At 40.3% G+C, this 22,984-nt stretch overlaps 2 protein-coding genes across 8 annotated transcripts in view; one reads left to right on the top strand and one right to left on the bottom strand.

The window, feature by feature from the left end:
- The first annotated feature begins 2,102 nt into the window (after positions 1–2,102).
- Positions 2,103–22,984, top strand: part of PPIC (peptidylprolyl isomerase C) — a 39,860-nt gene continuing 18,978 nt past the window's right edge. For 3 of the 7 annotated variants that reach the window (XM_077344405.1, XM_077344404.1, XM_077344402.1), the window contains exons 1-6: positions 2,103–2,300; positions 5,387–5,470; positions 7,843–7,956; positions 9,280–9,373; positions 13,510–13,694; positions 15,625–15,786. In XM_077344405.1, the coding sequence (XP_077200520.1) occupies positions 2,178–2,300; positions 5,387–5,470; positions 7,843–7,956; positions 9,280–9,373; positions 13,510–13,694; positions 15,625–15,759 (735 nt within the window). In that variant the 5' untranslated portion in view covers positions 2,103–2,177 and the 3' untranslated portion in view covers positions 15,760–15,786. Of the gene's footprint in view, positions 2,301–5,386; positions 5,471–7,842; positions 7,957–9,279; positions 9,374–13,509; positions 13,695–15,624; positions 18,355–22,984 lie in introns of those variants that run through there. The other 4 variants (XM_077344403.1, XM_077344401.1, XM_077344400.1 and 1 more) reach the window with 4 other exon arrangements.
- The window catches only part of SNX24 (sorting nexin 24), a 91,726-nt gene continuing 88,920 nt past the window's right edge, over positions 20,179–22,984 (bottom strand). The window contains exons 6-7 of the mRNA XM_077344408.1: positions 22,838–22,902; positions 20,179–20,991 (exon numbers count right to left, since the gene is read on the bottom strand). Of these exons, the coding sequence (XP_077200523.1) occupies positions 20,921–20,991; positions 22,838–22,902 (136 nt within the window). The 3' untranslated portion in view covers positions 20,179–20,920. The remainder of the gene's footprint in view (positions 20,992–22,837; positions 22,903–22,984) is intronic.

The following is a 22,984-nucleotide window of genomic DNA, read 5'->3' as shown; positions in this document are numbered from 1 at the left end:
TTCTCCCTGATGCTATCTGGAGTCCACGTAAATTTAATTCTCACATGTCTAAAATGAACTATATCTTGTAAGAGCATGAACCAAGAACTCAATTTTTTAATGATATTTTAAACTGGAAATTGAACTATTTATCCTGCCAGATTATTAATTTTCCTTACTTTCATTTCATTAAATTTTCAACAGTAATTATATGAAACATTATTTCCCCAAATATCTGGTCCTTTTTGCACAGGCTTTTAACCATTATTCCCTGTTCATCAGCACTGTCAGTGCAGTACAGGAATACAGGGAGCCAACTATGCCAGCATATTATGAGGATACTCAGGGGTAGAATCACATTGGTGTTGTGCAACCACTGGCCAATGCAAACCACTGCACTAGTGAGGGAAAGGGTGAACATAGGTGTGCGGCAGGAGTTATTTGGCTTCTGAAGCCTGTAGGCCTGCCATCTCTGGGTTGGGAAATACTTGGAGATTTTTGAGGCAGAGCTTGAAGAGGGCAGGGATTGGGGAGGGACTTAAATGGGCATAATGTCTTACAGTTCATCTTCCAAAGTGGCCATTTTCTCCAGGTGAATTGACCTCTTCTGCCTGGACAGCAACTACAGTCCCAGGAGATATTCAGTCACCACCTGGAGTTGACAACCTACTAGTTTGGAAATGCAAAATCCATGGTGACCGTAGGTGCCCGTATAACAACTAAAGCTGAGTGTCCCTTCACAGGTGCCGAGCCAGCTTGGTGTAGTGGTTAGGAGTGTGAACTTCTAATATGGCGATTCAGGTTTGTTTCCGCGTTTCCCCACATGTATCCAGCTGTGTGACCTTGGGTTTGCCACAGCACTGAGAAAGCTGTTCTGATGGAGCAGTATCAGGGCTTCCTCAACCTCACCTATCTCACAGGGTTTCTGTTGTGGGGAGAGGAAAGGAAAGGCGACTGTAAGCTGCTTCGAGACGCCTTCGGGTAGAGAAAAGCGGCATATAGGAACCAACTCTTCTTCTGCATACCTGCTCACAAGCCCCAGTGTAACACAAGGTGCCAATGGAAGTTACAGCAAGGGCTTCCTCAACCTCACCTATCTCACAGGGTTTCTGTTGTGGGGAGAGGAAAGGAAAGGCGACTGTAAGCTGCTTCGAGACGCCTTCGGGTAGAGAAAAGCGGCATATAGGAACCAACTCTTCTTCTGCATACCTGCTCACAAGCCCCAGTGTAACACAAGGTGCCAATGGAAGTTACAGCAAAAAAAGCTTTTCTGTTTATGTAATTGCACTGAAAAGGGCTAAGTCTAAAATCTTGGTAGCGCATAGAGTCACACAGACCATTCCTTTGCATGATTACTGGGGTTTCTCTCTACATAGTACTAGTTTTAGTAAAATCTCAGTGTGTGAAGAATGCAATGCAGTATTCACACACTCAGCAGCTGTGCTGATTACTACTCTTTTTAGTAGTAAAAGAAATAGATAGGTAGAACTAAAAGAAACGAGACACAGAAGCTATTCTGATTAGAAGAGGATAAGGCTACATCAGAACCCACCAATAGGCTGCAACTTTGGGGGACACAAAAGCACAGGTCTCTGGGCCCGGCGTGAAATTCTCCAGTTCTTGGTCACTCTTGTGTTGCTGGTCTGTAGCTCTACAATTCAAGAGCAACTTCACACCTTCCTCCCTTGTGTCCTTTTCTCACCCCATTGCTTGGGAGCGGGGTCCTCTTTGGTCGCTGCCTTCTTTAAATGCTGCCTAGCGGTGCCTTTGTCATCCCCGGCTAGCTCAGTGTAGTACTTCAGAGGGGTGGCCTCTAACCAAGAGAACTGAGTTTGATTCCCCACTCCTCCATAAGCAGTCAACTGGGTGTCCTTGGGCCAGTCACAGCTCTCTCAGAGCTCTGCCCCACCCGCCTCGCAGAGTGTCTATTTTGGGGAGAGAAAGGGAAGCCGCTGTGAGCCTCCTTCGGGCGTAAAAAACGGGGTACAAGAAGCCAGCCCTTCTTCGTCCAAAGTCCCTTCCGTCCCCAGGCTTCATTGCCGGATCGGCGCCCCTCCCAGCCTGGTCTCGGGCGACCTCCGTGCCGAAGCCTCGTCCGGGCCTTTCCGCGCTGCTCCGCCTCCCGCGCAGGCGCCTGGCGTGGCCGCTGCCTGTTTCCTCTCTGCTTCGCCGGGCTCAGCGTGGCCGCGAAGGGAAGGATGGGCGGTCGAGTTGGCCGCGCTCTGGGGCCGCTGGCGTTGCTGTGCGCCTTCTTGTGCCTCTTGGGGCGCCTGCCCGGGGCCGACGGCTTCCGGAGGAGAGGACCCACCGTGACGGCGAAGGTGACTATGAGCCTGCTCCGAACTCGGGACACGATCTTGTGCTTCTGTTGCGGGGGGTGGACGTTGTCTCAGGCAGCCGGGAGCATCGCCTCCGCCCAGTGGTCCCCTGCCTCGACCGTTTCTGCCCAGAAACCAGGCCCAGCGTGCAGTTGGTGGTAGAACGGGTTGCTGGGCTTGCCTGTGCCACCTCTCTCTCTCCAGGCAGGATCCCTGTGCTCTGAACAGCTGCGCCACTGGCAGAAATTCCCCCAGCAACGCTTGCCTGAAGCTCCGGCAAGCTAGGACTTGTTGGAATTCTGCTGCTCTTAAAGATGTGAGTGGCCAGGAAATGGCTGGCTGCTTGGTGAGGACGAACCTATAATAGATGCTTTGCTTGCTGAGCATCTCCCCCCCCCCCCACATACAACCTTTTGAGCATTGTGTTTCTTCGGGAAAGGGAGGCTATAGGCTGTCATCCACTGTGTATGGGGCGGCACATGTCCTATTAAAAACATCTGTGTATCTTATGAAACTTTGCTAATTCCAGAGGGAGAGCTGTGTTAGTTTGTTGTAGCAAAACCAAACGAATTCAGAAGAGTCTTAAAAATTCAGTCCAGCTTTTATGAGTCAAATCTCACTTCATGACATGTACTTTGTGTCTCCATCCCTTGTTCTGTTTTTGACCTTAGAACAATTATTTTAGCTGCTCGGGTGGATTCTTATGCGCTACTAATGAAGTGAGCTCTGTGACTCACAAAACCTTATGCTGGAATCAGTGTTTGCAGTCATTTCTGTGCTCCTCCCCACTCACTCTGCCCCTAATGCTCCTGAAAATACTAGTTACTGCGCTGGCCTGGCATCCCTACCTGTTGAACCTTTGCTGGACTGTGTTGGGATTGGCATTCAAGATCTGAAGAAGCAAAACCTCTTGATATTTAAACAAATAAAAAGTATTGAGCAAGGATGAATGTAAAGCTGATAATTATATTAACAAGCCTCTGGCTTCTTTGTATATGCTCACAATCCAAAACAGCATATTATCAGCATGAAGTAGTTGGTAGCAGATGAAGCAGATAAGAACTGCTTCAAACATTTCAGCAACAGAGGAAGCAAGAGTGGCTCAAACTTCCTGTCTGCATTCTTCCAGATCCTCTCTCAAGGGGAAAGATGTGCTGCATTCCTAGCAGCTGGGTAGTGATTTCCTTATAATAATGTTTTCATAGATAAGGTTTTTTTTGGGGGGGGGGGGTGGCAGAATTTTATGCAGGCGCAGCTGGTTTCAGATAGAAAAGTGTTCCCAATTTTTTTCAGCTGAACTGGGTGGAAGGTGGAGTGTTGGCCTTGGTTTACAACAATGCCCTGGGCAAACAGTTCTTTTGATTTGGGTTCCCTTGATGACACTGTTGAAACATCTAGCTTAAAAAGCTCATGAAAAGGTGCCCCTTGGATTGGACTGTTTGAATGTTAGTGCTCACATTGAGGAGATGCAGTATCATAGAGGCAAGAATACACATAGCACGAACAGAGTTCCATCTATATCATCAGTTCCAAACTTCAGTAGCCACTGCTGTTAAGGTCAATGCTGTTTCTGTTTCTACTGATGCAGTTTGAAATGGCTATAGCCTGTAATCAATGAAGAAAAACATACTGTACTAGAGACTTCCCCATTGTATGTATTACTTACATAGATTTTGTTCTCTGCATATTATGTTGAAGGCATCCAAACTGTCTTCTGAATTTACTTCTTCTCTCACCAGCCATGTTTGTTGTAACTGGGAGACTCCTAGCTGGGGCCACGTCATGTATCGCCCCCCCCTTCTTTTTCCTTTCAAAGCAATGAGTGCAATAGTATTTCAACAAATTTGTCCTCCACCACAACTGATAGCAAATTATATGAAGCAGGACTGATCAATACATAGTGCTATGGCATCATTGTGTATACTTGACATTATCAGAAAAAGAGAAGAGACATGGAGCAGGAACAAATCCTGTTCCCTTGGTAATGTCTAGTTCTGCCATTATTTAGTACCAGCACTCTACTTTATTTCTATAAAGACTGAATACTTATTAAATTGAAAGATGTTTTTGTACCACAACCTGGATCGTTTCATTGTTTTGCCATCTCTTCCTTGTATTAAGTTTTCCTTACATGTTCTGTTCTTGTCAGTGCTTTGGAGAGCAGATACTATGAGGCCAGTCTGTATACATCTTTCCTTTAATGCAGAACAAGATTGACATTCTATATCAGTTAACACAGATCAATTATCTCTATTTAATACTTCTCTGTGTTTTACTTTCAAGGCAATATGGAGAGGTAATGGCTCGGTGGAAGAACTTCTGCTTTGTAAGCAGAAGGTCCAAGGTTCAAGGTTTTAATGTTTTATTTTGGGATCTGTGTTGTAACCCACCTTGAGACGTGTTGTTTGATAGCAGCGAGAAATAAATAAATAGATAAATAAATAAATCCATCCTTAGCATCTCCAGTTATAGGTCCAGGCAAGATGTGATGTGACCTTACCCTAAGACCCTGGAGAGCCACTGCCAGTCTAAGTAGATTGATGTTGATGGCCTGATGGTCTGAGTATAAGGCAGATTTATGTGTGTCCATGCATAATAGGAAGAACCTCTTGTGGTGCAGGGTGGTAAGGCAGCAGAAATGCTGTCAGAAGCTGTCTGCCCATGAGGCTGGGAGTTCGATCCCAGCAGTCGGCTCAAGGTTGACTCAGCCTTCCATCCTTCCAAGGTCAGTGAAATGAGTACCCAGCTTGCTGGGGGGGGGGGTAAACGGTAATGACTGGGGAAGGCACTGGCAAACTACCCCGTATTGAGTCTGCCATGAAAACGCTGGAAGGCATCACCCCAAGGGTCCGACATGACTCAGTGCTTGCACAGGGAATACCTTTATCTTTACTATGCGTAATAGGACACCACTGAAGCTTGAATCCAGTCATGTACATCATTTTATAAATAAATAAAAACATTTTTGCAAAAGTTTATAAAATTTGGAGGGATTACTACTCCATAGACCTCACAGGACAAGTCTCGCTGAAACTTACTGCTTTCTTATATAAATAAATGCATCTAATGTTTCTTTAATGATGATGCAGGTAATTAGTGGGGTCAGATACACCAGGAAAACAATGAGAAGAGTGGCACCTGAACTTGTTGTAATAGACTCTTGTGGTAGAATTGTAGGTACTCTTTTAATGCCCCTTTTTCACAAAATAATTGGAGGGAGGGAGAGGGAAAAGATACTAGTATGTTGCTATATGTGTTAATACCATCGTCACTTCCAACTTATGGCAACCCTATGTATTCATGACTTGCAAAACATCCTATCCTTAACAGCCTTCTTCAGGTGTTTCAAACTAATCCATCTCATGTTCTACCTTACTGTTTTCCTTTTGCTGTCAATTTTCCTGCATTCTCATTTCCTCACTTGTGTTCCTGTTTCTTCATTTTTTTCTGTTCTGCTCCCATTTTGCTCCCTTTAGTGCTCAATTCAATATTACATCAGTTTATGCCTAGACGTAAACATAGGTAATGTTGAATAGACCAGTAGAGGGAGCAAATCACATGTGGAATAAGCCCCGGAAACAGGAACTCACAAGCAAGGAAAATGTGGAGGCGAAAAATACCATAATATGACTATGGGATAATATGATAGCCTCTCTTTGATTGTTTTAGCCTTTAGGAAGAGTTCAGGCTTGATTTGATGAACACATGGTTATTTGTCTTTTTGGTGATCTATAGTATCTGTAAAAATCTTCCAGTACAATATTTCAAAATTATCTTGGGTAGGAGGTGTGGAGAAAGTATCTTTTCTCACTGAAAATCTAATGAGCCACTGACTGTCAGACAAACTGAGCTAGATGGACCACTGTCCTGACTCCCAACGTCATGATGCTTTTGCTAGAGAGTGGGAAATTTAGGAAATGTTGAAGATACAGGAAAAGCTTGGCTCCCTTTCCAGAAAAAAATGATTAGGTGGGGGGGGAGGGTCATATAAATATATACTTATTTTTCTATCATACCTGAAGTTGTTTTATTGATGTAACTTAAAATATATCCTTTTAAACTTTGTTAGTGCATAAAATTGTACTATTTGACCTAATTATAGAATTTGAAAGTGTAAATGCCTTAATTTTCTACCAGCAGAACTGTGAATATACTGTGTTTGTGCCAGTGAGTGAGACACAAACTGACACATTTGCAACCTGTGCTGCTTTAATAGACAAATGTTAATTTGTGCCATCTGAAAGGTAGGAAAAATAATAGTTGAAATTGAGTAAACAAAAATGTTTTATTTGAACAGAAACATACAGTCACAATAAAACTACCAGCATATCTTAGTTAAACCCTATAACATTGAAAATACTAAACTTGTATTATATTCAAGCATATTATAGTACATTCATTATTACAAATTTATGTACATTTATAGAACAAACATATTTTAATGTATGTTGTACAAATCTGTAGGAATTATTATATAATGGTATGGATTATTACACATACTTAAGTACATATATATACACACAAGTACATATATATATATAGATTCATACTTCATTTTGAATAGAACTTTGCTTCAAAGTATTTAACTTACTATAAAAGAGAAAATATTTCACAGGAAGTTTTTTCATTGTTGCTCCATATTGCAAAAGAAAAATTTTGAAAAAAATGTCCTAGGAATAAATTTGTTCTTTTCTGTATGCATCCACTTCTATAATTCTGACAATATGATAGCATATGTTAATATGCTGCTGCTCAGTTCTACATTCTTCAAAATTGCTTTGAGATTTTAATTTCCCTCTAATTATTTGTATGGGAACTTCAGAATTTATCTAAAACATGACAACACTGCAATCCTAAGCGGAGCTAAATCCTTCCAAGCCAATAGAAGTTGATGAGCTTAGGGTCTAACTCTACTTAGAATGGCACTGTTAAATTTTTACAGTGTTTTTTTCAAGTGAAAGAAGCCATAGCTACCCAATTTCTAAAAATTATGAAGTATACCCTTGCAATCGGAGCTCCATTTGACACATCCACTCAGAAGGCAAAGGCCCTGAGGGAGCTGTGAGTGCCCCAGATATTACCTGTAGGTTTAAAGTGTAGTTTACTATGATCTTGAATTCACAAATGAGACTTTAAAAATAACATGAAGGATAGCTAGTGAACTGTTGTTTCATGAGCTGCTAATGCCTGGAGATTCATTAAAGAGTTGCCAACTACAGCTTGTGAAATTCCTGGGAATGGTGCTTTAGGAGGACACAATTTGGAAAACAAAGGGAGCTTAGTGATGCCGTTATGCCACAGATATAGATTCTACCCCTGAAGCTGTCATTTCCTCCAAAGGAATTTATTTCTGGAGTATGGCCATCACTTTAATTCTGGGATGCCTTCAGGCCCCACCTTGAGGTAGTAACTCAAATTCCTTGTATAGCACTGTCTTTAAAAGTGAGTTAATTTCTTGAAAAACTATGTGTATTGGTAAAGTTTTGATTTTAATAGTGTTCTATTATATTTGTAATGTTTTATTTTTATTTTTGAAAATTGCTAGGTATTCTTTGATATACAGATTGGTGGCAGAGATGTTGGAAGAATAGTAATTGGATTGTTTGGAAAAGTGGTACCAAAAACAGTAGAGAATTTTGTTAAACTTGCAACTGGAGAAGTAAGTTGTATTTTTATTTGTTTTGAAATTGAAAACTGCTCTGGTAATTTTTCCAGTCTGTTAGGCTTCTTCTGCTTCTTGAGAGATATCCCATTTCTTTTTCTCCCTACTTTGTTCCCTAGTATGCATGGTCAAAATTTGGGTCTTATACCGCTGTGCTGTTGTATGACAAATGTGTGAAATCTAATCTGTGTGGAGGTATTTTCTTCTTTGCAACATAAGATATTCCTCAAAATAATATCAGGGAGCAGTAAAAAAAAAACACACCTCATTTCTCCACTGTTCCATGCAGAATGCCATAGATGCTAGTTTAGTTAAGAATGAATTCAGAGTTCTTAATGCTGCCATATTTTGTTTTGGCAGACCTCTTTAAGGAAGGAGTTCATATAGCTGGACTAGAATCAACAAAAACCCTGCTCTGTACTTTTAATGACTTCATTTCTTTGAAATTCCCCTTGTACCTGGCACATTGACCTCCAGCTGCCATAGGCACAGTTAGATCAGGTACACAGCAGACAGCCAGTTCTAGCAGAGTCATGCCTGATGTATATGTCAGAGTAAAGGCAGTCAAACATGGCAGTGTTTCCATAGGTGTTTGCAATGCTGATACTTTGCTGCTCTTGCAAAAATGGTGGACATGCAGGGTGTTTAAATACATACACATGGAAGGGAGCTTGAAGTTTAGCTTAACTGGCTTTTAGGATCTCACTTAGAACTTCCATAGATGCAGAGGGGTGACTTTTGCTGATTCTTTCCTCTCACCTATTCATGAGGGTCCCTTGCCCTTATTGACCTAAAAGGAGCCTTGGACACAATCCGAAAAGAACCGTTATGGAACATGATTTAGCAGTTGCTCTAGATAAGATTGATGGACATCTGCTCAAGCTGAATAACCATTCAATTCCCCTGTTCATGTATGCTGATGATACTGTAATTCTGGCCAGAATACGAATTGGCCTCAAAAGATATCTCCAGCCTTTTACCAACTATTGCCAACAAAATAGTCTTATCATCAATGCAGATAAATCCAAAATTATGATTTTTGCTAAACCCTGGGAAAACTTTACCATAATTGAAAAATTGGTAGTATGAAATCTGAACATGTTAAATGATTTAAATATCTCAACTTGACTTTTGTTGCAAGTTTGTGTCTTGCCAAAAATACTGGAATATCTTTTATTTTAAATGTGGACTGCTTTCTTAGGCATGATTACCTTGGAGAAACTGGTTTTATGGAACATTAAATATTTTATTTAACTTTCTTTTTTTACTGTTTAATTTCTGGCAAAACTGCAACTGTGCATTCTTAACTTTGTATTTTAGAAAGGTTTTGGGTATAAAGGAAGCAAATTTCATCGTGTTATCAAAGATTTCATGATTCAAGGAGGTGACTTCACAGCTGGAGATGGCACTGGAGGTGATTATTGTAGTCTGTTATGAATGTTTAAACTATGAAGTCTTGGAGCTGATCTCAGCACTAAAGGACAAAAGGCTAACAGCACAGTGTCAGTGTCTGAAATACCCAGTCTTTAGGATGAAATCAGAAAAAAATCTTAACCGTTTTTTGTTATGGATGGCAATTGCTGTAACAAAATTTGATTGATTGGTTGATTGAAGTTTCAAAAAGGCTGGACCAGGAGGTTCAGTTCTATGAGCTCCCAAAGCAGGTGCTCCCATCTTCTTTTGCAGCCTTTCTCAACTTTTTAACCATTGAGAAACCCCTGAAACATTCTTCAGGCTTCGAAAACCTCAGAAGCAGCACGATCATGCAGGATAGCTATATATATGTCCACCTGAAGTTCCTCCCCTTCCCACCCCCTCCTGGCCCATCATTGGCTATTCTGGGAGGGATGGCCAAGTCAACATGACCATGTATGATCGTATTACCTAATAAATGTTTAATGATTTTAAAAATATATTAAAATTAACTCCTACCCATTCAAGAAACCCTTCCAGGGCCGTCAAGAATCCCCAGGGTTTCATGAGAACCCTGGTTGAGAAAGCCTGCTGTATTGTTTCCAGTGGTGGAGGGGGAGGAAAAGGGACTGATGTTAACCCAAAGGGTCCCTACAGGATTTTTTCAAGACCAGCAGAAGCACTGCATATACAGAGTGCCCAGAAGAACCAGTGCCACTGTAGCAATGTCAGCTCAACACAGTAGCACATTGTTTTCATTGGAGAAAAAAAAGAAAGCATTTAAGGGAAGGCACTAGGTTTTTTTGGGCAGTAGTTCATTGCACTGAATCTGCTGGGCACTTTCTATAAGCATTGGCTGTGTTAGACTTACAACCCCCCCCTCCCCAACTTGGATTTATTAAGCTGGCATTGCCACAGTGGCTTTGGTTCTGCAAAAGTTTTCTCCCATCTTCAGTTTTTACTGGAGAGACTCTCTGGTTTGACATCAGCTCCTGCTTTTTTTGCTGTTTCCCCTCATTAGAAATAATGGAGGACGGGGACATCTTTTTTGGGCGTCCATAGATTTGTATGCTCTGTTCCAAAATTGGGAGGTCTTTTTGAGAAGAAACACCAGAAGCTATGCTGAAATATTGGTAACTTTTCTTCAAAAAACAGACTCCAAATTACCTTCAGATATATTTCCCATTATACTTTATGGCACTGGGATGAACAGGGTACAAATTGACATAAAATAAAAATAAATAAATAACTATCATAGAATCATAGAGTTGGAAGGGGCCATACAGGCCATCTAGTCCAATCCTCTGCTGAACGCAGGACCAGCCCAAAGCATCCTAAAGCATCCTATAAACTATAATTTTCCCCATACGCTGTAATGGCACCAAAGGCAATTAAAAGTGTCACAGTCCATTTGAATACATTAATGAAGCTGCAGCTTTTCCCAAAACAGCATTTAAATGGAGTGCACTTGCTTTAACATTAACACCACCAACAACTAACAAACAATAACAGCAGCTTTATCTTTACAGCCCCCCCCCCCCTTTTCCTGGTTGTCTCTGGGCTTCAGCTGTCCTGTTTGCCTGGATAATCCTGCTTTTTTTTTTTTTTTTGTAGACTGGCTGTGCTAAATAGTCGAAAATACACCCTCTCCCCCACTATATAGAATCATGAAGTTGGAAGGGGCCACACACTCCATCTAGTCCAACCCCTTGCTCAGTGCAGGCTCAGCCTAAATTATCTGTGTTACCCAGATGCTCAGCCACTGCTTCAATACTGCCTATGACTGTTTATGCACTGGGAACTTCACTGCCCCAGCTCCTGTGCAGGAGCACAAATTGGGGGCAGATGAGGCACACCAGGCCAAATGCTCCCCAATGTAGGTGCAGGAAGAAGTGGGACAACCTGCCACGCCTAAAACTCCAGCCTGCAGCCCAGCATGAAACCTCTAATGTGTAAATGGTCTATGAGGAGGCATTTACCACCTCCTGAGGCAGCTTTTCCCACTGCTCAACTGACTGTGAATTTTCCCTCTTGATATCTAGCTGGTACCGTTCTACACATAGTTTAAAGCCATTACTGCAAGTCCTATCGTCTTGCAATAGGAACCTCTTCTTGCCCTCCTCCAAGTGACAACCTTTCAAATACTTAAAAGACAGCAATCATGTCCCCTCTCAATGTTCTTTTCTCCAAGCTGAACATTCTCAAATCCTTTAGCCTTTTCTTGGTTTTGTGGCCCCAGATTATCCTCATCATTCTCCTGTGCACCCTCTCAATTTTGTCCACACTCTTTTTGAAACTGCACACAGTACTCCAGGTACTGTCTGACCAGTGCTGCATACAGAAGGTCTATGATGTGATTTAGATGTAATGCCTCTGTTGATACAGCCCAAGACTGCATTTGCCATTTTTACCATCACATCACATTGTCTAATGTAAGAATATCCATCTGAAAGAATAGCTGATAAATACTGACATAGTTTTTTCATATTGGGTAGAGCCAAATGCATACACCTGTTCCGAACACAAGTCATAATCTTCCTGTCATCTAATATCAATAAACTATTGTTTGCACTTTTGAAAGCTTAGAACTGCTATGTAAACAGATAAAGGACTGTGAAAGGTTAATTCTTTACTGAGCTAGGGAGCCTTGAGTGATAGGCTGGTCCAAGCAATCCAGTTGGTTTGCATCAGCTGAACAGCAAATGACTCCTGAACTGGATGCTAAGGAGAATTAAGAATGAGTGGGTAGCTAGACAAGAGACCCCCATTTGCGCCAAAGAAAAGGGATAGATCTACTAGTGAGAGGAGAATTTCCCTATCCGGTCAAAGAGGGAGTTAGCTCTGAAGAATGCAGAGATCCCTAGATCTCTTCAGAGACCTTAAGAATAATTTAAAAAGTCAAGATGAGTACTGGTGTTTCAAGAGAAGGGGATTGGGTAATGGATACAGTGTACCAGTCTTCTGGAAACAAGAAGTCAGAGAATACTAAAAAAAAATGTACTAGAATGTTTGGGAAAACACTGGAACAAAAGCCTCTCAAAGATTTTAAGTGAAAATCTGTGAAAAACGTAAGAAATTCTCATTAGCCTGAAACATAAGAAGTCTGTACATGTACTGCAAACATTTCAACTCTTGATTTCACCTAACCTTTCCTATCTATGACAAATAAAATATGCTGCTATTCTTTAATTTCAAAACACCTTAGTGTTATTTAAATTGTTCAAGTTAAAGACGGCTCCTGATCCTTTTTTTCAGATTGCTGAGCTGAGCAAACAGCCAAAATATTATACTGTGACAGGGAGGGACAACGAGAGTTCTTTAACAAAGAAGAAACATGGAAAATCTTGTATTTAAGGGAGGGAAGTAGACAGGGTCGTCGTAGCTACATTTCCCTAACTAGTGTAAGTTAATAGATTATGGGAAAAAATCCAATGTACTTATTGTGCTTCAGAATGAAAGTTTTAATTTTTATAATCTTTTAAATTGCTAGTATAAAATTTTGGTTGTTCTGGGATTGCAGGGTAGAGCGATTTTTAGTTACAGGTGACTTAAAAGGAGCAAATCTCCCTTTTCCCCTTAAATCCTATTTTTGTATGGACCAACACAGCTCAATTTTTTGTATTTTTAAAACTTGGAAGTAAGTCTTTATTGTGTTATACCCCATCCATATGATTTTTGGGGAGGGTGGTATGACCATGGGCCCTCTCCCTATTATACTCAATGCTTTATGCCTTGCTACTTAGTGCAAATTTTTAAAGTTCTAGTATTGGTGTTAAATTTGATGTTAAAAATACTGAGAGGCAAAAGTACAGTCATAAAAGTACAAATGCAAGTAGAATTCTACATGCACAAATCCCATTATAGGATTGTTGAATCTGGCACTTAGAGAAGCTAGATGTATCACAGATCTAGTAGTGCACGCTATCTACTATTCTGTTGCAAGACATGTTTTGAAAGCATGGGAAAGACTGGATTTTTCTTCTTCCTTTTCCTTCCCATGTAATAGGAGGCTAGGCATGAGAAGGTGTGTATATATATACAGCAGTGTGTGGGATTCTTATTACAATGTATTTATATTTGGATTTATGTTAGGGTGGTAGTTTTGATTTATCATAGCCATTTTATCTTGCTTCTCAGGAGTAAGCATCTATGGTGATCGGTTTCCTGATGAGAACTTTAAACTCAAGCACTATGGTATTGGATGGGTTAGCATGGCTAACTCTGGCCCACATACTAATGGATCCCAGTTCTTCATTGCTGTGACAAGGCCTGGATGGTTAGATGGAAAACATGTAGTATTTGGAAAAGTCATTGATGGAATGGTAATCCTTCTCTATAATATTTTTTAAAAGAATATATGGGTAAAGAACTTTAGCTCTGCTATTGTTGGTGTTAAAAACATACCTTGTAGTCTAGTTTGCTGTACTGCTGTATGTTTATGTGAAGTGTAGCCCTTTAATGATGGTAGAAAGTTGTGTTCATTATCTAGCTCTTTCTTACAAAAGAATAACTAAAATATATTTCTGATCTGCCCGGTAGGCAAATCTCTATTACTTATCAATAGGAGTCTTTTTAAGGTCAACAATATATTGCCAAGTTCGGAGTATTAATAAATTAATAAATTAATAAATAATTTATACCCCACCACTCCCCAACCAGCTCATGGCAGCTAAAACCCCACAATAAAATCCCCTAAAATAGCGATCCCCAACCTGTGGGCTGCAGTCCACATGTGGTCCTTCGACTAATTGGAAGTGGGCCCCGGAGGATGCCTTCTTCCCCCCCCCCCTCGGCCCTTTACAACACACTTTGGGTGTCATTGTCTCCCATCACTCCCAGATGGGACTATCTCGTTGCAGAGAAACAAGCTCAGGGTTCCCATTGATTTGTCATTGTCATGAGTTAAAATTTCCATGAAAATAATATGTTCCTTATGTTCATTGTTGTGGTGTGTCTGTATCTTATTTTGAAGGAATGTTTAAACATTACCATAGCGATCAGAGAGCGTTAGGGCAGTAGTTGAGAGTAGAGGAGTAAACTACCCCCCCACGGGCCTCAGTAAAAGGCATTGAGTGGTCCCCGGTGATAAAAAGGTTGGGGACCGCTGCCCTAAAAGAACAAAAATCCAACAGTCAATAATCATAACCCCCCCCCAAAAAAACAGAAAAATTGGCAGCAGACTAAAAACCCAACCTCGCTCACAGAGAACGTAAAGAACGTAAAGACACCTCAGGGAGTTAATAGGGGGGTAGCTAGATCTTACTTAGTCAAGAGGGGGGAGCCCAGATCTTAACAGTCCTGGCCTCAAACATAGACCTGGTGGAAGAATTCTGACTTGCAGGCCCTGAGGAACTGTGAGTGCTCTTTATGTCCTCAGACTAACTGTGGAAATGAATGATGCTGTGGCCCAAAACAGACATGCCCCTGTACAGATTTTTTTTTTAAATTACCACTGAGGTTTGTTCTCTATGCAGTTAGTAGTGTCTTAGACTACTTCCAGATGAGTAATTCTATGGCATGTGCATTGCTTCAGTGCTTCAGTTCTCTATGTTACGTCAAGTGCTTCAGCACATATTTCAGCCTGTACCAGTATAACTAGATGATGGCATGGCTTATGATGGGCTTTCCGTCAGGCATTTTTTCTTTCTTTCAGTTCAAATTTGCTGTTAATGGTTCTGCCCTTTCCTCCACACCCTTTTGAGAAACCCTTCATAACTCAATGGGAAACAGTGCTGGGGGGAGGGCGAGAAGGGACAAATGCCACACACATATTATGGTGTGCACTCTTCCAACTCAAGCCACAGCCACTGCCCAGTGCTTCCACTCTGGCTTGAGCATCCTTGACCCTCTTTAGCACCTTTTGAGGAACTACATGCAGAAGATAGAATAATTTCATTCAGTTACTTGCTATTATTTTCAGTACATAGGATCTAACATTATGTGTTTTTTTTCCCTAGCCACTACCCACACCAAGGGTGTTTTAAAGTATGCACTCATGAATGCAGAAGCAGATTATTGTCTGTTAGTTTTGTTTTGTTGGGGGAAGGGGGATACAACTGAGAGAAGTGAACATGAGCTCCAAAAAAGTAGGCATCAATTAATGTCTTCTCTTTAAGATAAAATAAATTGTATTGTTTTTAAATTGTATATTATTTTTTGGATGTTACCCACCCTGAGCATCTAGAAGGGTGGACTGAAAATATTACTGTTATATAATCTTAGTGGATTAAAAATATTTTCCTGAATTTTCAGGCTGTGGTGCATGCCATAGAACTGCAGCAAACAGATGAACATGACCGCCCTCTCAAAGACTGTGTAATTGTTAACAGTGGAAAGATAGATGTGAAAGAACCATTTGTGGTTGAAGTAGATGACTGGACAAGTTGACAGTGTATGCAAGGAAACTAATCTTTGGTAAGCACAGTATAAGGGAAACCTTTTAAAGCAAAAAAATGTGGCCATCTCAAAAGTGGCATTGAAATATCTGGGTGATAAATCTTGGTACATTAAGGGTATGCTGTCATCGTCTTCCCAGGAGATGGTTTTATTAAAGATTCAAGAGAGGGAATATGAATTAAATTTTCTGACTTGTAATGATTATTTATATGCTTCATTCACCCAAAGCATTAAGAAGTCCCTTCTCCAACACTGTTGCATCCTTATTGATAACCTGGGTTTTGTTCACAGATCTAACAGGTAGGCAGTCTGACACTACACAGTACCACTCAGTAAAAATTGCATAAGCATGAAGCCTTTGAAAAAGTCTTCCATTGGGAATGTTGAGATGATTAATTGCAGTTAATTTGAATACAAAATCTATTTTCATGGAAAACGTCTACAGACACTTCTAAATGGATGTGGCTAAAGTTGTGATGACCTTCTTCTCCTGACCTCGCCCCCTCGCCCCCTACAGGAGAAGACAGGCGGAGACTGTCTTCTCCTGTAGCCTTCCTTGGATGGATGTGCAGCAGCAAATATAAAAACATATGAAGAGCACTGCAGGAACCAGTGGTCTATCTAGTATAGCATCCTTTTCACACAGAGACCTGTGGAGAGGTGGCTGTGGAGAGCCAGAATCAACAAATAGAAAAAGCCTTCCCTTGATTTTGTTTCTTAGCATTGGTGTTCAGAGGTTTATTGCTTCTGAAAGTTCTGTTCACTTGTTGCGGTACTAGTTGTTGATGAATCTTATCCCCTTAACTAATTTTTGCTAGCAGCCATCTAGCAAAATCTAGCATAACATCACAACATCCACTGCCAATTCCGTAATTTAATTATTCAATAAAGGAATACTTATTTTAGTTCATTTTGAAGCTATGACACTGGGTGTCATCACGTTTTGGGATTATGAGAAAGGGACAAAGTTTAGTTTTAAGCTGCTAAAGATGCAAGGAATTGTTACTTCTGTTGCAAAAGGGTTGTGCCTTTCCAGTGGTGCTGTGTGGATCTCTTGGAGTTCTGGTCCTCTGTGGTGTCTGCCTGCCTGCCTGCCCCCCCCTCCCTCTTTCTTCCTTCTTTATTTCTTTCCTTCTTCCAGCCGTTTTCTCCAGAGGAACTTTTGCATGGAGATCAGTTGTTATACCTGAAGTTCTGCAAGCCTGGAGGTTGGCAACCTAGCTGCCTGCACATGGAGGTAGATTGGGGGCTCAAGCGTGGCTTATTGTGTTCCTGCTTACAATGGGCTTTGCCTCTAGTTTTACTATAAACACAAAAATGTACAACCCCCAGGTTCTCCCATTTCCTACAAATATTTAATGAGCACCAGGAAAGTGGTGTGGGCACCAAGGCACACACAGTCACCACTTTGGCGTTTCTTTGGTACACGGTATGTCAAATGAAGCTGTACCATACATCTCTAAAGGGCCTTATAGTGCTGGCTATCACTTTCCTAACAAATTCCAGCACTGGATTTCATTTTTTCACTTCTGATGCATACTGTCTCTGCAATTTTAAGGTATCACTGTACTCCTAAGATCTCTTTTGCCACTTCAGATCCAAACACTCATATTTAATATTAGAATTCCTTCTTCCAATGTGTGTCCACTTGCACTTAGCCTGAATGGCCCCTTCCAACTCTATGATTCTATCTAGTCCACCACCACTCAATGCAAGATCAGCTTAAAGCATTCCTCACAGAAGTTCATCCTGATGCTCATCATGTCCCACTGGTCATCACGTTCCACTGCTAAAATCTAACATAACATCTGGCTACAAACTCCCCCGCCCCAGCAGAAAGAATCCTAGGATGACATGGTCACTTCCCTCAAGGTCCCCACCACCTTCAAACCATCAACCATCCTTGCACGTTGGTTAATATTAAGTTGATATGACTGAACGCCTCGTAGCTTCCATCACTATTTGAAAAAGGAAGTTGTTAGCCAGGTAGGTCAGGAAATTACATGCAGTTTTCTACATTAAGCTTCAGTTGCCATGATGTCACTGACTCACCTCCTAAATGCATGACCTCTTGTGTTTCTGCTGCTGTCACATAATTCTGGCAAAGGGCCCATGCAGACCACCTGGGACCCCCAAGAGGCAGCAATATAGGAAGTGACAATAGCAAGCTACACATGCTGCCTCCTCCCACATCATTGCCATCTTGACAGTCCACAGCAGTCCCTTGGGTGGTGAACTAGGCTTATCTTAAAAGGCAGCTTTTCTAATTCAAGTTTTTCTGCTTGTTGGTTGCCAAACAGCATTTGTTCCTCTCCCACAATAAAGAACATTTGGAATGTTATTTTTACTGAATTTTTATATGGATATTCTTCATGAACGTTCCCCCCTGAACGGACCATTCTGCATGAATGAAGAACACTTGCCTTTACTTTGCAACAGATGAGGACTTTGTTGAAATACAATTTATGCAAAAGGTGAATATGTTATTGCTATAGCTATATTATGTTAGCATTTTAAAAAACCCTGTTTGTTCACTATACTGACTAGTTTTTGTACACATTAAATATCTGTTATAGCAAACAATTATTTTAATCTCCTAAAAATGGCTTTATTTAACACAACCCAGAACTCACAAGACATACAACACAAAATAAGAAAATACTAGCTTATAACCTGATAACTACTCACTTTAAAATCAGGTAGCTGAGTTTCATGCAAAAGCACTCCCTCCTGTAATATGTACATCCGGCAATCAATAGGGGTGAGTAATATGGGAGAAGTTTGGATGCATGGGACGTTGATGTCATTTTTAGAGAGTTAATAGATCTTGTTTTAATTAATTACTTTGATTTTAAAATGATGTACACTGCCCCAAGATGGCTGTGTGTGTGTGTGCGTGTGCGTGCACGTGCATGTGTATATATGTATGTGTATATATGTATATATATACACACAGTATACAGATAAGACTACTTTTCCCCCCTGAAAAACATGCCTCCAAGTGGTGGGGTCGTCCTACCAGGGGTCGTCCTGTACGCCGGGTGCACTTCAGTTAGGATAGACATAGCTGCCCATAGTGGTCAACTAAGAGCAATGTAGATGGAATCTCCAAGATCATTACTTCATCTTTTGCCCCCCCCCCCTTCCCCAGGTTTTTTTCCATAAGCAGTTAGCTAGGACAGAAAGCTAACCTTGATATGATAATGGAACCAGCCATTACCAGCCTCTAATTATACTTGAAAATTGGAGGCTCTTCACATAGCTTAAATTAACTTTTGTAAAAGAGGGTGGAAGATACATGGCTTGACAGGCAATGTAATTCCAGGCATGATGATGATGATGTTATCCGTTCAGTCGTGTCCGACCCTCAGCTATTCTATAGGAAAGTCTTCACCACAAGTCTCTGTCAATGACCGCCTCTTTCAGTTGGTCCATGGTCATCCCTGTATCAGCTTTGAACGTGTCGAGCCAGCGGATCCTTTGGTGACAACGATTCCTTTTGCCGCATTAATGAGTTCTCCAACGAGTTTGATTTGAATTAAAAACAGCAGAATTTACAAGTGTAACACTATAAAAGTTTAGGCCTTTTTTCCTGGTAAGAAATAAGAGTTTCTGTTGGCAGTGTAGAATCAGCTGCTGGGCCTTTACATTTCATAGAACTATTTAAGTTTTTAAGTTCTACATCACAGCATGTGTAGAGCTCATATAGAGGTTGCGTGTTACCAGTTTTAGCATCCAGATACAGGTGTTGTTATTCTGAACCTGAACTTTGATACTGTGGCCAAATGGATAGGTGCAAACAATTGAAATCAGGTAAAATGGTGCAGTGAGCTTTTACAGGGCCTCATGTACTTCCTCACCCACACAGCAGCTTGAAATGCCCCACACCATTTTCTGTTCATGGTGGGAGGTCCTTTCCTCCCAATAACAGGATTTTGAGGGGCATTTTGGACTGTTGTGAATATTAGTGAAATCTGTAAACATCAGGGAGTAAAATTAGATGGAAGTCTGAAATGTCTTGTAATCGATCAACACGGACAAATTGTAAATAATGAGAAAGGGTAAAATATTATGAAGGAGGAGAATAGTTAATTTACTTACTCCATCACTTACTTACCCTAGGAAGGGACATAGAACATACAATCATTGTGTTCTGAGCTGGCAGCTTGCAAGACAATTTTATGAAGTTCAATCTTTACTTCAGTTGTTCACAGTGCCCGCCACTTTCTAGCCTGGATTTGGCTCACCTTTTAAAATGAAAAACAATTGCTAGGCACTAATCCATTGCTGTTTCAAGTAATGCAAGGAAATTCTTGTGAAAATGTAATATTAATGGCTGGACTCTGTGTTATAAAGAACAGCAGAGTGTTAGTATGAAAAGGAGTTCAGCTGAGGGGGGCTGGAATTTGAATAATCATTATTCAGGCTCAAAATCAATGCAAGTAAAACACTAACACGTCATTTTATTTTGCAGTGTTTATTCTGGAGTCCAACCTTTTGCAAAAATCACATGTATATATTCATTGTGGACAGATGAGTGAATATTAATTAATTGATTTTTTTTTTTGGTTACAGAATGGGGTTACAGAATATAATTAATACAAGAAGGTTATGCTAAACAAGTATAGTGTATTGTCTGGAAGCTCAAGGATTGTAGCCAAGCTTTCAGGCATACAAATGTTTCCCTACCTAGTAATAATAATACAGTCATAAAAGAATTATTTCATAAATACTGATACAATATTTCAAGTTTATATTGCATTTCTAGTTTTGGCAGTTATTTTCTTAATTCAACCTACAATGTATTAGAAGGTCCTTTGTATCTACTGCCTGCAGTGGATACCATATTGACAAACATTCTGAGACAAAAGACTTAGTGTGATCAGTAATTACAAGCAGTCAAACATATGATGCAAGTTCTATGCATGAACCTTTTTCAATGTTTAGGGTTAGGTAAAGAGACTGAATAAACTAGTGTTTTCTCAACTCATAATTTTTTTAACAGGAACAATATTAATAACAATTATTTTAATTTCTAAAAGGAAACAATATAATTGAGCTTTACATTATAGTAGTCATGTCCATGATTTGAAGATAACTGAAATACACTTTTCATCTTGCTGGAGCTAGGTTATTGTCCATACCCATTTTTCTACCTGGGCTGTAGGTGAGGATAAAATAATCCACGGAGTACACCTTCAATAACTACATTTGGAAACTCATCTGGAAAAAGAAGAGAAGAAAAACTGCTTTCTTTGGTTTGTCAATACAATATAAATGTTTTTGTAGAACTTAACAAGGCAAGGCTCAGTGTAATTTAGGATATTGCATCACTACCCTGTTTTATCTGTGCTCAGGACTGTGCTATTAGTAATGCTGTTTCAGCACTAAACTCACTTTAGTGTAGCACTGGGCATTGCTTGAATGCACTGCCAGATTTGTAGCTTATTGATTTAAAGGGATGTTCTAATACTTAATGCTGCTAGGCTCTAGCTCTTTATCTGAATCTTTTCTCACAAGGAAGATGGATTACACTGGCAATTCAATTTCTAACAAAATCTCAATATACTTGAAGGAATTCCAAGATTTCTACTGGGAATACTTCACAGCAGTTTTTCCATTGTAGTTTACAGCACTGTTTAGTCCAAGTTGACTGGTAGAAGCGTATACTATCACATATGTTTCCCTGGAACAGCAAGACTATAGCATGTCTAGTCTGTGTAAAAAAGGTCAAGTTCCTTACAGAAAGTTGGGAACAAGGGGCAATATTCCTTAAGACAGAGAAGTACTGCTATTAATCACATAATAAAATATAAAAGAAACTAATGAAAACTAAACCCATAGGAAAGACTACTATAAATTATTGTATTTTTTTCACGAGGCTAGAATTTTCAAGTCACTTTAACAAATACTGGATTGGGTACAGCTAGGTTTTTTTGTTGTTGTTTAAACTTGCCAATTTTTTTTCTTATTAGAACTACTGTTCCTCCAGTGTCATTCTGACTATTCAAAAGAAGTAATGTTTGAAAACTGTTAAAGCAAGCCATTAATTCCAACAAGGACCCCCCCTTCCCATCAGTCAGATATAGGAAGAAAATATATCACGAATCCAGTGAAAGCCAAATGCTTCACCTTGATGACAGAACATCCCTATTTTTGGATATCATTGCTAGCGCTGATGGGAAGAATATGTGTTTTATTTGTGTTGCTCTTCTGAAGAACTTCAGTAGAGGCAAAGTTCCACTGGAACCTTCCTTATATTCTTAGGCTGATAGAAGTGGCGAACAAAGCCCAGGTGGAAAGAAAGGTGAAGCATCTGTGTGTTATCACAGAAGTGGCTGTAAATAAAAGCCTTTGTTTCACCCTCATGTCACCTGCTGTTTTCAGAAGCTAGAAAAAATGCCATGGGCCTGATGCTGCTTGTGAGTGGTTAATTCAAAAGCTTTCTGAATGAATGAAGCCAAAATGAGCAGGCTAGGTTTTCAAAATATGCATTGAAACATCATGCAAAAAAAGAAAGAAAAAAAAAGAAGTTGAAAATACTGCCCCCTCCCCCAATCACATTCTCTTAGGAAATCAGAATGTATAACCTGGGAGGGAGTGGGAGGGAGAATCAGCTAAAATCACCTTCTCCCCACCAACAAAGGACCCTTTTGCTAGCGAAAAATAAGGTTTGTAAGCAGACCAAGATGCTAGCCCCCACCCCCTTTTTTGTACTGGATACTGAGGTTGTACAATAAATTCAGGGCAGCAAATGCATAATCTACAAATTTATTTTTCCTCTTGTTGTAACTAGTCCTATTAACAAGATAATCCCACAACCAATGGCAAACAGTCACAAATCAGCTTCTACATTACAGTGAAAACTCCATACAGCAAAAACTCCATACAGTTACTCTTATTATATATGATGTAGGATTCTTTCCCCATATTTCCTAGTTATGGTATTTAAACTCCTGACATGTAGGCAAATTATTAGAACTTGGGCTCAGCATGTATTAACAACGTGGTTTGTGTGGTGTAGGGTTAAATCAGTAAACAGCTGTTAACAGATGACAGGTTTGATTACCATTGGCTGTAGGCAAGACATATGGATCCCTTAGGAACAGCAGCACTGGCTGGTGGGACAGTTTGCTGGAAAGGTCAAGAACAGGAATATCAGCATCAAGGGACATTAAAATGAATATACTACAAACTAGCATCAATAAAGAAATAT

This window comes from Paroedura picta, chromosome 7 (genome assembly GCF_049243985.1).
Source record: "Paroedura picta isolate Pp20150507F chromosome 7, Ppicta_v3.0, whole genome shotgun sequence".
Taxonomy (NCBI): Eukaryota; Metazoa; Chordata; class Lepidosauria; order Squamata; family Gekkonidae; genus Paroedura; species Paroedura picta.
This window is presented reverse-complemented; position numbering and strand designations above follow the sequence as displayed.